This window comes from Typopeltis vanoorti, chromosome 5, assembly GCF_054136105.1.
Source record: "Typopeltis vanoorti isolate ZY-2024b chromosome 5, IOZ_Tvanoo_1.0, whole genome shotgun sequence".
In the NCBI taxonomy this organism is placed as follows: Eukaryota; Metazoa; Arthropoda; class Arachnida; order Uropygi; family Thelyphonidae; genus Typopeltis; species Typopeltis vanoorti.
The window spans coordinates 131,246,173-131,261,370 of NC_143553.1; the positions used below are offsets into that span (position 1 = coordinate 131,246,173).

The 15,198-nt window shown below is 36.2% G+C and overlaps 1 protein-coding gene across 1 annotated transcript in view; it reads left to right on the top strand.

Moving 5' to 3' along the window:
* Positions 1-14,006, top strand: part of BNIP3 (BCL2 interacting protein 3) — a 147,484-nt gene extending 133,478 nt beyond the window's left edge. Inside the window, exons 5-6 of the mRNA XM_090393334.1 lie at positions 2,398-2,541; positions 12,837-14,006. Of these exons, the coding sequence (XP_090249460.1) occupies positions 2,398-2,541; positions 12,837-12,900 (208 nt within the window). The 3' untranslated portion in view covers positions 12,901-14,006. The remainder of the gene's footprint in view (positions 1-2,397; positions 2,542-12,836) is intronic.
* Positions 14,007-15,198: the final 1,192 nt, after the last annotated feature.

Here is a 15,198-nt window from a genome sequence, read left to right on the forward strand (position 1 = left end):
AGCACTATGGAGTTTCTTATGGAGTTAAGATCTGAATCTCATAAATGCTGATATGTCAACTTTGGAGGGATTTTTAAAATGGCAAATTTCAATTGCTGAGCAAATTTATTATTACCCATGACCCCATGGAGTCAAAGACTCATCTAGGAGATCCTTTTATCATACACACAGCTCATCATGCTGTGCTTTAAACACACTCAAATTCTCTGCAGACACCACACTCTCAGGCAAGGCATTCCAATCATTCACAACTCTGCATGAAAAAAACCTGCTTCTCACCCCCCTACTCACACCCTCTTTATATAGTTTCCAGGGACAACCTCTGGTTGTCACCTGATATCCCACTATTTTCAGTAGAACCTCTCCAGCATTGATCCTATAACAACCCGTTTAACTTGTAGGTCACTATCATATCTCCTCTCTTCCTCCTGTCCACCAGACTCTGCAAGTTGCATCTTCGTAATCTTTCCTCATACTCGACATTCCAGAGGTTAGAAACTACCTCAGTCAGTTGCCTCTGGAACCTTTCCAACATCTCTTCGTTCTTCTGAAAACCAGGTGACCAAATCTGGGCACAGTAGTCCATGTATGGCCTAATCAAAGCCTTATACAATGCAACAAGAATCTTCTTACTTCTACAAGGCATAAGTGTCCTGCGCATCATTCCCAGAAGCCTTTGTGTTGTCTTCGCAATTTTGGCTATGTGTCCCCTAAATTTCAGATCCTTATCCGCTATCACCCCAAGATCTCTTATTTCCTCCACCTCCGACAATATATCATCGCCAAGCATAAATTCTGCATCCCATTTTTGTTTTCCAAATTTTTAAAACTTTACATTTATTCAAGTCTTCTTGTAAGGCCACAACATGGTTTGTCTCAATTTTGCATCATCTGCAAACAACCGATATCTCTGTCCAAATCTTCTCCAATATCATTAATATAAAAGTTAAACAGCAATAGCCCTGAAAACAGACCCCCTAAGGCATACCATTAGTAACTTACCTTTTCCTGGATATTGCTCCCCCATACACAACTTGTTGGTACCTATCAGATAGACAGTCACCAATCTAATATCCAACCCTATCTGCTCTAGTTTGACTATCAACATCATGCAGTAATCTATTAAAAGACTTTGCGAAATATAAGTATATTACTGTGTATCCTTCTCCTCTGTCCATGGAAGCAGTCACCTTATTATAATAAGTAAGTATATTACTAAAACATGACTTCCCTTTACCAAATCCATGCTGTCCATCAAAGATAATACGTTGTCAAGCCAATTCTGGATCCTAGTTCTTATAAGCTTCTCCAACAACTTAACTACAACACCTGACACACAGATAGGCCTATAGTTTGATGCTTGAGTTCTATCACCTCCTTTATGAAGTGGCAAAATCTTGCCCTCCTTCCACACCTTAGGAACTTGACCCAGTGCAAGACTCGTATTAAAAAACATGTCAAGGTCCGCGTGAACTCCCTGGCACATTTCTTCAAAATATGTGGTGATATATTATCAAGTCCCACAGCCTTATTTACATCTAGTTTGCTCAACTCCCCATAGACCTCTTGCTCACTTACAGTCGGTCTCTCTTCCCCATTATCAACTGCTCTCAATCTCTCCATGAAGTCACATTCACAAGATTGAAAGACCTTTATGAACTGCTCATTAAGTATCTCCACCACACCTTCTGCAACAGCTGTCTTCATACCATTTTCTCCAATCAATGTCATCCTTCCATAATCATTCTTTCTTTTGCTGGCTCCATTATGCTTACTGACAAGCTGCTGTATTAGTGAGTATAAAAAGACTGAGTTGGTTCCCAGAAAATTTATAACTTCTAGTTAATCAGATTTAATATAAACACTTCATTGACCTGAGATTGAATTCGAAGTGCATTTGTGGCTGTTTTTATAGTGATCCCACAAATGCATCATTTGCCCGTTTTCAATATACCATTTCCTCTGCTGGTTACTAACAAAAGTGAATCATTTGTTAGTGAGGACTGGTTATCAGTATATTTACCAATTTAACACTACAAAACTTAGATTAATATTACATGCACAATGTTTTATCAAATATTTGGACATTTATATGTTAAATATACTTTAATGTTTTACACAGGTTTGTTAATGAAATGTACAGTGGAGACCAGCTATGAGATAGAACTAGAAATAATGCAGATTTTATGTCCATGATTTTATTTTTTTTTTCAATTAAATTTATGAAATAATTTTGAAAGTGCAGTCTTACTCTGACATGCCCATGGACTGCTTTTGAATCTATATTATGGTTTCATTTATTTTTACAGAAGATGCATATGACACATGGTTAAAGCAGTATTTCTTCCTCTCTTTCTAATTATTTTTTCTACAAAGATTCTTGTTTGATAATTTCAGTGAATGGCGATTCAAGCATCCTCAAAGATCAGTCTTAAGCCTTCGTCATTCAAAAGCTGTGAAACGAGGACTCTTCTCTTCAGAGGTGCTGTCAATTTTATTCCTAACAAACCTTTTATCTTTATTAGTAGGTGCTGGAATTGGGTAAGCATTGTGTATTTAATTAATTTTTCCTGATATAATTAAAAAAAAAAGTGAGATAATTATGCTGGGAAAACTTGCAAAATTCTGTTGATATTAAAGTATCAGCTTACTGGTTAGCTAAAATATATGTTATTTCTAAGATTAGTTTCATTTCAGTGTATGTATGTATGTATGTATGTATGTTGTTTAAATCTTTGTGTGGTTGTTCACACATTATTCCACACTAGATAGGTTCAAACATAAGGGATGTATTTTGCTTTCCTAGAGATTACTTTTACTCTTACAGAATACAGAGACAAATGTAAGAAAGCTAAACAGTGTGTAAAACTAGCTAAACAAAAGTCATGGGAGGACTTTGGCAAGAATATAGAAAATAAATATCAAGAAGGTGGCAAAATATTCTGGAGGTTGTTGAAGAAGCTTAGGAATGGAGGAAAGAGTGCTGTAAAAGGAATTAGAGATGATAAAGGTGAAATGAAAACAGGAGAAAAAGATATCCTTGAAGTATGGAGTAATTACTTTGAAAAACTGCTAAATGAAACAAGCAGTGATGACAGCACAGTGATAAAAAACACTGACCAGGCATGCAGTCAGGAATACATATCCATACTTGAAGTAGAAAAAGCCATCAAAGGCTTGAAATGTGGAAAGGCAGCAGGAGTAGATGATATTCGACCAGAAATGCTGAAGTATGGTGGTATAAGAGTCTTACAGTGGCTGCACTGCATAGTTCAGAAAGCCTGGACAGAGGGACGAATTCCCGATGATTGGAGTAGAGCTCTCATAGTACCCATATATAAAAAGGGAAATAAAACTGAATGTGAGAATTACAGAGGTAATTCCCTACTGAGTGTTCCTGGCAAGATCTATGCAAGTATACTTGAGAAACGGTTGAGAAGAATTGTGGAAGAAAAGCTTGGTGAAGAACAAGCTGGATTCAGGCCAAATAGAGGCTGTCAGGATCAGATCTTCACTTTACGACAAATAGGCGAGAAAGCATGGGAATATAACAAAGATCTGTATTTAAGTTTTGTCGATTTGGAAAAGGCATATGACAAGGTGCCAAGAGAGAAGCTATTCAATACGCTGCAGTTATATGGTGTCAATGGGGCATTATATCAAGCAATACTTAGTCTTTATTTGAGTTGTGAGTCAGCAATTAGAATTGAAGGAAGTACAGGAAGATGGTTTAATGTTAAATCTGGTGTGAGACAAGGATGTACATTATCCCCTCTGTTATTCATTATCTATATGGATCACATTATGAAGGAATGTGGTATTAAACCTGATATCAAAATTGGAGATGTTAATGTCAGCTCTTTGCTTTATGTGGATGATGTTATACTTCTAAATAAATCCGCTACAAGTCTGCAAGATTCTCTGACTAAATTGAATAGCTGTTGTAATAGATATGGTATGAAGGTCAGCAATAAAAAGACAAAGACAATGAAAATAGGCAGAATCATTGAAAATGTCAACTGTGTTGTGAATGGAGAACCTGTGGAACAAGTAAAACGTTTCAGCTACTTAGGCACAATTTTTACTGAAGATGGTAAACTAAATATAGAAATAGACAACAGAATCAGCAAAGCTGGTATCGTGGGAAGTCAATTGAATAAATTCATATGGAATAAGAAAGAAATTAGTCGGAACACTAAATTAGCTGTATACAAGACTGTGTTCAAACCAATTTTAACTTATGGATCTGAGAGCTGGGTCAGAAGTAAAACACTTGACCAAAGACTAGAGACTGCAGATATGAGAGTCCTGAGAAAGATTAGAGGCGTGAACAGATGGCATCAATGGCAATATCATATTAAAAATGAGGATATTAGGAAAGAACTTGACATTGTCAGCATCCAGGAATGCGTTAGCAGAGCTAATCTCAGATGGTATGGTCACTTAAATAGAATGGGAGAGGAAAGATTAGCAAAACAAGTGTTCTCTGCCAGGTTGGCAGGAAAACGACCCAGAGGAAGACCAAGATATAGGTGGATTGATACGGTACAAAGTGCCTTAGACGATAGAAATATAAGATCTGATAATGTTGGAGTCTTGACAAGTAACAGACTGATTTGGAGGAAAATTGTAGATAGGAAGTTAGTAATGATGTAATTTTTTCATGTAGTACTGTCATATCCTGTACACCCCCTTGAGGGTACATGGCAGGAATTTGATGATGATGATGATGATGAGAGATTACTTAGAGCAGATTTTTATGTTGAGAATCATAATCTTTTAAACCCCTACATTGTTTCATCCTTGAAGTCATTTTGCATATACTGAAAAGCTAAAGAACATTATTATGAACATCAGACCAACATGGAGTCAAAAGACTCATCTTGGGAGTTCTACATTCTCATACAAAATGATACTCAAACTATGGCTCAATGCCCAGTCACAGTTTCTGCTCGTACCACACTCTCAGGCAATGTACTCCAATCATTTAACATACAAAGAGCCTACTCATCACTCCTTTGCTTACGCTTTCCTTATACATCTTCCACAGATGGGACTCTTGTTCTACCTTTTGTTATCCCTTACTATGTGAAAAATCTCCTCTATATTAATCAGGTAATATCAACTCTCTTATTTGGAAGGGCTGCATCTCCAGGCATTGATCCTATAACAACCCCTTACTAACTTGTAGGTCTCTATCATATCTCCCATCTTCCTCCTGTCCACCAGACTCTGCAAATTACATCTTCTCAATCTTTCCACATACTCGACATTCCAGAGGTTAGAAACTACCTTAGTCAGTTGCCTCTGGATCCTTTCCAACATCTCTTTGTTCTTCTGAAAACCAGGTGACCAAATCTGGGCACAATAGTCCATGTGTGGCCTAATCAAAGCCTTATACAATGCAACAAGAATCTTCTTACTTCTACAAGGCAGTGTCCTCCACATCATTCCCAGAAACCTTTGTGTTGTCTTCACAATTTTGGATGTGTCCCCTAAATTTCAGATCCTTATCCACTATCACCTCCAGATATTTCCTCCACCTCCAACAATATCCACACCAATCATAAATTCTGCATCCCATCTTTGTTTTCCAAATTTTAAAACCATACATTTTGCAACATTGAACTCGCATCCCCATTTTCGTGCCCAATCACTCGATTTATTTAAGTCTTCTTGTAAGGCCACAACATCTTCTCTACTCTTCATGGTTTGTCCCAACTTTGCATCATCCGCAAACAACTGAATATCTCCATCCAAATCTTCACCAATATCATTAATATATAAGTTAAACAGTAATGGTCCTAAAACAGGCCCCTGAGGCACTCCACTAGGACTTTTATCTTTTCCTGGATATCGCTCCCCCATACAACTTGTTGATACCTATCAGATAGCCAGTCTCCAATCCAATGCACTAATCTAATATCCAACCCCATCTGCTCTAGTGTGACTGTTAACTTATCATGAGGTAATCTATCAAAAGATTGAAGACCTCATCAGGTTCATGCAAAATTTAGAAGTTAAAGATTTAACACTTCACTAATTTTAGCATCTCCTTTCTGCATTGCCTCATTCAATGTACAAGGATTCCATAGGCAAATTAAACAAGAAACTATATAGAAACTTATGCTATGCCATAATATTAGGTTTTTATTTCTCAAAGAAACATACTTATACAGATATTATTTTCACATTTGGCGTCCGTAGATGCCGTATGGTCACTCTCATATCTCACATGGTTTTGAGAATGAAGTCTTCTGCTAGAATAAGTGATAGGGTTGCAGATTCCCTTTCCACACAAAGTTTGTAGGACACTCACAAACATCCATGCCTATGGCAGGATTCAAACCCATAGCCTCTTGGCTGGAGAGCAGACATACTAACCACTCAGCCAACCAGGCCAGTATAAAAACTTTTTAACAGATAGATATCTACTTCTTTCTTATTGGAGCTTTAGAAAATTTAACTGGACTAGAGTAGGTGTTCTTATTCTTAGGGCATTGTGTAATATCCGAAGGGATGCAGAAGGGAGAATCTTAACAATAGACTGGAAATACTGTGGAAGTGTAATAAGGTTTATAAATGTTTATGCTATATGCAATGGAACAGTTGATATCACTATGATATCATCATTGTTTAAAACGAAATTTTGGATTAAAGATTTGAAATGCATTGAATTTTTGCTCCATAAAAATTTCATTTTTTTTTTGAAATTCTTTGCAGGTGGGGGGAGGGGTGATCTTATCAGAGATATTGAAGAGAATGTTACAATTATTGGTATATAGAAAACCTTCCATCACATACTGGAGGACACCTCCATGATACATTTCTACCCTTGAGGGAAAAAAAAAAAAGGGAATAATTGAAATGCTACAGGGCAGTACATTTGTAACAACATAGAGAATAGAGATGAATAACTTAAGTACAACATCTATTGGACATAATTTCTAAAATATTTTGATAATATGACATAACGTTTACCCTGTTGTGCAACATTTCAAGATATGTACGTTATCCATCCCTCAAGAATTTAGGTGTTTATAAAATATGCTGTTAATGTGGCATATGTTACAAGAGATAAACAAAATGTGCATGTCAGAACATTTTAAAATGTAGAAAGGAAGAGAAAACACAAATCTGGATTAGCCTGTCATACAACCTGTGAAGGTCATTCTGTACTTTGGCACAAAATTTAGAGAAACATCAGAAATGCTATGCATACTTACTCAATGTCTTAAAAACATCTTATTCCATGTCTTGTCATCATTCATCAGAAATGTTGCACACTGACCTGGGACATGATAAATATTATGTTTTGAAGCATGATACTTCCAGCTAAGCCTTTTTAACATTATGTATCCATTGTTAAACTATCTTTCAGCTATTGATTTGATTCCTGTAAACTGTGATACAGTATAGGTCTCTTTTTTTATATCTAAAAATAATCTCCAAGAATGGTATAAAAAGTAAATGAAACTAGTAGACTACTAGATTTTTGTACATAACCACAGCAATCGCAGTAGCACATTTCCCTTCATCTATTTTTTATGAATCAGACCATACCAAAAGGGAAGAGGTCCATTCTGAAAAGTTATAGGATGTGATTGTAGTGCTTATTCTTTCCTTTAACAGTATCATCATCACGAACCATGAGCACACTGCCCATTGATGTCTGATGCCTCCTTCACTATCTCTTCCACCCTTCTTTGTCCAGTGTCACAGTTTCTGTAAACTCATTTCATACCATTCCTTTATGTCATCAATCCATTCTCTGTATGGTCTACCTCTTCTGTTACACCATCCATCATACTAAACATGAATGTTGTTATCTGCAGATGTTTCCAAATAATTGCAGCTTCTGTTGTATAATCTTCTGCATTAAATTCTCCTTTGGTTGTATCTTCTGATAGAGCTCTTCATTTGTGATTTTCTGTATCCATCCTGTTCTTAGAATCTTCCTGTAACAAGTTCTTTCAAATGCCAAAATTATTTTTCTTCATTCCTTATTCCTTCCTTCCAGGTGGTGACATTGAAAAAATGAAGGAACCATTAGTTTATACGGGAATAGTGATGAATGAAGTGGAGGTGACTAGTCTATTACAGAACCTTAATGTGAACACATCTGTGGGAGTGGATGGTATACCGGCACGGGTCTTGCATGAAGCGGCTAAGGAATTATCAGTGCCCTTGACCATGTTGTTTAATCTGAGTCTCAGGTCTGGTTTAGTCCCGAAGGTGTGGAAAGAGGGGAAAATAGTTTCACTGCATAAAGGAGTATCCAAGACTACGGTTGCAAATTACTGACCGATCAGCATATCAGGAGTCGTTGTCAAGGTCTTGGAGAAAGTAGTCAAGGGAAAAATACAGGAATGGATTGATGAAAATGAGATACTGTACAGGAGACAGCATGGCTTTGTGAAGGGTAGATCATGCTTCAGTAACTTGCTCAAGTTTTATAACAAGGTGACGGCTGAACTGGATAAGGGAAATGGGTTTACAGTGATACTGCTGGACCTAGCAAAGGCGTTTGACAGGAAACCACATGGAATACTAATCCATAAACTACAACATGTGGGAATGGATATAGGGTTGGTGAGATGGATAGCTGGGTGGTTGATGGAGAGATAGCAAAGAGTAGTTTATTCAGGAGTAGAGTCCAAAAAACGGCCTGTGACTAGTGGTGTGCTGCAGGGTTCTGTTCTTGGACCACTGCTGTTTAATCTGTTCATTAACGATATAGGGAAGGATCTAAGTGGAACAATTCATTTGTTCGCTGATGATGCAAAGTTGGGTAGGGCAATAGTGAATGCAGAAGATGTCAAAGTCTTGCAGGATGACTTAGATAGATTGGAGTTCTGGGCTAACGAGAATGGATGTCAATTTAATGTGACAGAATGTAAGGTTATGCATTTTGGGGTGAAAAGATTAGCAGCAGTATACCACATTGGTGGAACTGTACTCCAAGAGATTGAGGCCAGGACTTGGGAGTGTTGGTGGATAGGGAGATGAAGTTTAGGGGGCACATTGCAAAAGTAGCTAAATCAGCTCATCAACTCACTTGGTTGTTGAAAAATACCTTGACGAGCAGAGACAAGCAAGTTATTGTACCTCTGTACCGAGCCTTGATAAGACCTCATCTCGACTACTGTGCCCAGATTTGGTCACCTCGGTTCCTTCTTGATGGGGAGGAGGTGGAAGAGGATCCAGAGGCGACTGACTAAGATGATAACAGGTCTATGGAATGAACCATATGAGAACAGGTTGAAGATTTGTGGGTTGCAGAAACTAGTTGATAGGCAGAAGAGGGGAGATATGATTGAGACATTCAAATTGCTAAAGGGATTCTATAGGATTAATTCAGAGGATATTTTTGAGATCAGGACTGGTGGTGGGAGAACTAGGGGACACCTATGGAAGCTGGGCAAGAGTGTGGTTAGCAGGGGTGTTAGAGCTGGGTTCTTTACTTTTAGAGTGGTAAATGAGTGGAATAAGCTGCCAGAGTCTGTTGTGGGTGCTATGATGGTGAACGAGTTCAAGGCAAGGTATGATAGATACTGTGAGAATGTAATCGCATAGTTGTGTGGACATGATGTTTAGGGCCTCCCTCGATGAGTCTAAGGACTCCTGGAGTCGCCCGAAATAATAATAATAATAATTATTTATTACCAACGTTTCAGATCCATGCAGTACACTGCTAAAGATGCATGTTTCTAGTACTCTTAATTTCATTTGCAGACGTTATCCGTGGCCTTTCCCTTTACAATCCTGATCTTCATTTCTTTTTTACAGTTCAAGTCATATGTCATTTTATTTCCAAAATATGTGAATTGTTGTACATTTTCAATATCCATTCCATCCACTTCTCACCAAATACCATTGTCTTTGTTTTTTCCAAGTTCATAACAAGTTCAAATCTCTTCCTTTCCTCATTTAACAGTTTCAATGTTTCTTGTAGTTCTCTTTCATCTTCTTCAATAATAACTATGTCATCTGCAAATCTCAGATTGTTAATTCTCATCCCACGTACTGATATTCCTTTTGCATCCATGTCCATCGCCCTTTCTAAATGTGCGATGAAAATGCTTCATGATATTGGGTCCCCCCTGTCTAGTACCTCTGCTTGTTTTAAACCATTTTCCCAAATCCTCACCTTTTCTAACTGCTGCCATTGCATTCTTATAAACATCTTTTAATATAGCTATTAGTTTTCTATCAATTTCATAGGATTCTAGCACTGCTAATGTCACTTTCTGGTCAATACTGTCAAATGCCTTCTGAAAATCAACAAAGCAAGTATATATGTTTTTTCTCCTAGCTTTTTCTTCTATTAACTGCATTGTTTAAATCTGTTGAATTGTACTTCTGTCTTTTCTAAATTCTGCTTGCTTGTCTGCAAGATATGCTTCCAATTGTGTTCTCAATCTTTCTGTCAATATCATACTTCATCACCTTACTAAGGTGACTTGTCAAAGCAATTGTTCTATAATTTTTACATTCTAGCTTATTTCCATTCTTGTATAATGTCACTGATATCGATTTCACCCATTCCTCTGGCACTTTCCATTCCTTACTTCCATACCATATTATATATTTGGTGCATTTCTGTAACCATACTTTTGCTACCATATTTAATCATTTCTCCATTACCAGTAATCTTTTTGTGTTTTAGCGCCATCCAATTGCTTTTTTACCTGGTGGTGATATCTGCTTCAATTTTTCAATCAGTTTCCTAACTCCATCTAAATCTAGCTTTTCTTCGTATAGTTCACTACAGTCTCTTGTCCACCACTGTACAATTTATCTTTATATATCAGTACTTTGTCTTTTTCATCTTTAATTGTGATCTGTTTTGGTTGCCACCTTCTTTTAATGGTTATAATCATTAATAGAAGTGCTGTTCTACAAGGGTGGTCTGAAAAGTTCTTGGCCTCGACCATAGATGCAACACTATTGGCATGATTTTTTTTTTTCTAAGTTGGTACATCTGTCATAAGCATCCATGTGAAATTGCAAGTCATTCTATCAAGTAATTTGTTTTATACAGATGTCTGAAGCAAAAGTGTTGTCTGTATCCCTTGAAATGGATAAAATTGAGTATCGTGCGGTTATAAAATACTTTGTAAAAGAAGGTTTAATACCAAAAGACTTCATTCGAAGTTTATAAAAGTTTATGAGCACTCTTCTCCTTTGTTTTCGACAATTAATAAATGAGCTACCAAGTTTAAATGTGGCCATACAGCCTTGAAGATGATCCACGTGAAGGATGTCCAAAAAGTGTAACACCACCAGAAATCGGTGATCAAGTCCACGATATGTTATTGGATGACCAGCGAGTCAAAGTGTGTGAAATTGCTGAGACTATAGACATTTCAAAAGAACTTGTAGGATATATTTTGCATGAAGAATTGCATATGAAAAAGCTTTGCACAAGGTGGGTGCTGCACTTGCTCACAGCAGATCAAAAATGCACTTGCTTGAAAATCTCTGAACAGTGCTTGGAGAGTTTTAACAAGAATAAAACTGATTTTGTGCATCAATTTATTACTATGGATGAGACTTGGATTCATCATTACACACCAGAATCCAAACAGCAGTCAAATCAGTGGACAGAATCCACTGATTTGACAGTTGTTCAGCACCAAAGACGACAAAGTTGGTTCCGTCAGTAGGAAAGGTCATGGCATCAGTGTTTTGTGATGCTAAAGGTATTTTGTCTATTATCTTGAAAAGGGTAAAACAATAACTGGGGAATATTACTCAGATCTTTTAACCAGACTAGACAAAAAAAAAATTCGTGAGAAAAGACCCGGTTTGAGAAGAAAAAAAATCGTCTTTCATTAGGACGATGCACTTGCCCGCAAAGGTGTTTTGGCAATGGGAAAATTAAGGGATCTGCACTATGAATTGTTGGAACATCCACCCTATTCCCCAGGTTTGGCTCCCTCTTACTTCTATATCTTCCCAAAACTAAACTCTTCCTCACTGGTCAGCATTTTTCTTAGAATCAATAGGTGATTGCAGCTGTAGATGGGTATTTTGTAGATCTTGTTGAGAACCACTACAATGATGGGATAATGGCACTGGAGGATCGCTGGAATAAATGTATTAGTCTTAAAGGAGATTATGTTGAAAAATAAAAATAATTTTGAAATTATAAATTTGTTTTTTCATTGGTAGGCTGAGAACTTTTCAGGCCACTCTCGTATATTATTGCGTTGATCTTCTAACCATTTGATCTAATCCATTCTGACTGCTTTTTTACCTCGTTAGACTTTCTTTTATATTGCTTCTCTATTTGTTCTGATCTATCCCTTATCTTCAACATTCTCTTCTCCTGTATATTAACTTCAGTGTTTCCTGTCTGATCCACTTCTTGATCTTCTATCACTGTCATCACTCCTTTAACAGTGTGCAAAAGAATAAATAAAAGAGTCCATTGCTAAACAGTTATAGTGATAACCTTTTCACATTAAAGATATATCATAATATTCATAATTTCAGTACAGTCATCTTTTTATATTTCTTGCTTACCTGATATTTAAGTGGACAGTTAAATCATTATGTTTTTAGAGAAGAAAAACTAATGTTGGTATTAAGTCGGCAAATATGAGCATCACAGAGTGAATTAAAGGCAGGCACAGTCCACACCTTAATCAATAAATCAGAGACATAGTATCTTCCTTATAGCTTGAGGGTATTCAAACTGTATTCTGTTCTTAAGTGTGAATATTATATTTAGTGGCTTTGCTTTAAAAGTTTTTAAATTTTCATCCCATATGGTATGTGAGTTTATTACTTAAGATTATATATTTAAACCAGACTTAAATATTTTCTAGCATCTGCATTGGAAAACGACTGTTTACTACACCGATGTTTAGGGATTATACTTTGTACAAATAAGTTTGTTATTCAACCTGTTCCTCTGGCTGGCCAGTATCGTATGTTACCTCCATTCTGTAAGAGTAAAGGAGGAGCAAGAAACCAAGGATTTAACAAATGAACATTAAAATTAATTTTGTAGCTGGTGGTTGATATCTGCATCTTTTGCCTTTTATTTTCCACGTGTGTGGTATTTGTGTAACTATTTTATAATAGCACTGGAACCGCAACCTTTCAATAAATAGTGACTGAAAATTGCTATTAATATCTTGGTCCGACTTTAAAAATTTAAGAAATAGCATTTACAATTTCACTTTTTCCTCTAACAATCCTTATCAAACTTTTAGTTATTTTTAAAACTGTGATGAAAGTCATGTTAATCCATGTAAAAGCCCTTTTGAAATATAAATTTTCTCAAGTTTATAAATACATTGGTCAAAAAAGGAAGAAAAATGGTAATAACAGTTTAGTGTTCTCCTCTGCTATGATGTCAACTAATTATTGAAAATTCTATAATTAAAAGGTTAATTAGTGAATGTTCCAGTCCATATATATAACATCTATGTATATATATATATATATATATATATATATATTTAAATTAATTTTGCAGTTCAACACAATGTACTACTAGATTAGAAATTTAAGATCTTCTAATTCTTGAGACTTTAAATCTGCATTTCTATAAAATAAATTTATCCAAGTGAGATGATAAATCAACACTGGATAATTATAAATAGAAATGTGAATTTTTAAGAATATTTTCTCTCTTTCAGATATATACTAAGGTCTTATGTGATGTATTTTTAATAGGGGATTTTTAAATTTATAGCAGTAAAATAATGTATGTATGAATAAGGTAATATGGATTTTTGTGTGGCTCCCTTGCATTGACTGTCAAATTATTATGTGCATTTGTATGTTATTAGTATATACTGTGGCTTTGTATTTACATTGAAAGTATATTCCTTATTTTTTTTCTTTGTTTTGTAAAATGTACTGTATGTTATAGTACTGATGTATGTAGATGCTAGTTGATATTTTTTTACATCCTAATGTATTAGCGCTGTGTTGGAATAAATTTTTCTTGTATCAAAACTTTTATTAAAATGCTGATTTAAAAAATGGCTGAAGATTTTTCTGTAATCATTTTCGTTCTGTTTTTCCTGTGTGCCAATATGCTTCACTTTTATTATCTGCATGAGGGTGGATAATACTCAGTCATCAAGTGTATGGTTGTCTTACTGTGCCAAGTAAAAATGATGATTTAAATTGTACATGTTTTGGTCATAAAGTATTACAAAATAAAGATTTATTGTGACGTAGACCATATATTTACAACGTACTTAAGCTCTTACAAATTGCCTACCAGTTTCGCTAGTAACTGACCAGCTTTCTCAAGGCTTGCATAGTACAAAAAAGAGGTAAATGCAAAAAAGGTTTCAAAATACAAAGAACCGTTAGTACCTGTTAGGTAGCTAGGGTGACCCGTTTGCGTGACATAACTACTCAGCATCATGAACATGCGTTACATGCAAACGCGTAATATGATTATTTGCGTACTGTAGCTCTGTTGAACTGAGGGAGTTAATTAGATTTTTCCAGGTATCGTTCAGAATGGCCCCTTGATTTCTGTTTAGGTTACTTCCCGTACGTAGTACTACTGCCGCTTCTTTAAATACTCGATGCCTGTAATCCTCGTCTACGTAGGGCCTGGAGCTGTTATTCCAGTCTATAGTGTGGTTCGAAGTTGAACGAAGCTACAACTCTATCACAAAATGGTTATCCTAGACACATCATCAACAAATTTCTATACAAAGATAACCAACAAGAAAGAACAGTCGCCCAGCATATCTCAACAGCAGTCATCCCCTTTATAGGTTCAACTTCAACAAAAATTGCAAGATTGTTAAAGACACATAACATCAGGGTTGTATTTAAACCAACAAATAGCATAAGACAGGTCCTAAGATACCCTAAAGACAGTGTGCCATTTTATAAATATCCAGGTGTGTATAATATTCCATGCACGTGCGGTCTTTCCTACATCGGACAGACTTCGAGAAGCCTGGAAATAAGACAGAAAGAACATATAGGCGATGTTAATCACAACAGAACGATCACCTCGGGATTGGCACATCACTTTTCAACTTCGAACCACACTATAGACTGGAATAACAGCTCCATGCCCTACGTAGACGAGGATTACAGGCATAGAGTATTTAAAGAAGCGGCAGTTGTACTACGTACGGGAAGTAACCTAAACAGAAATCAAGGGGCCATTCTGAACGATACCTGGAAAAATCTAATTAACTCCCT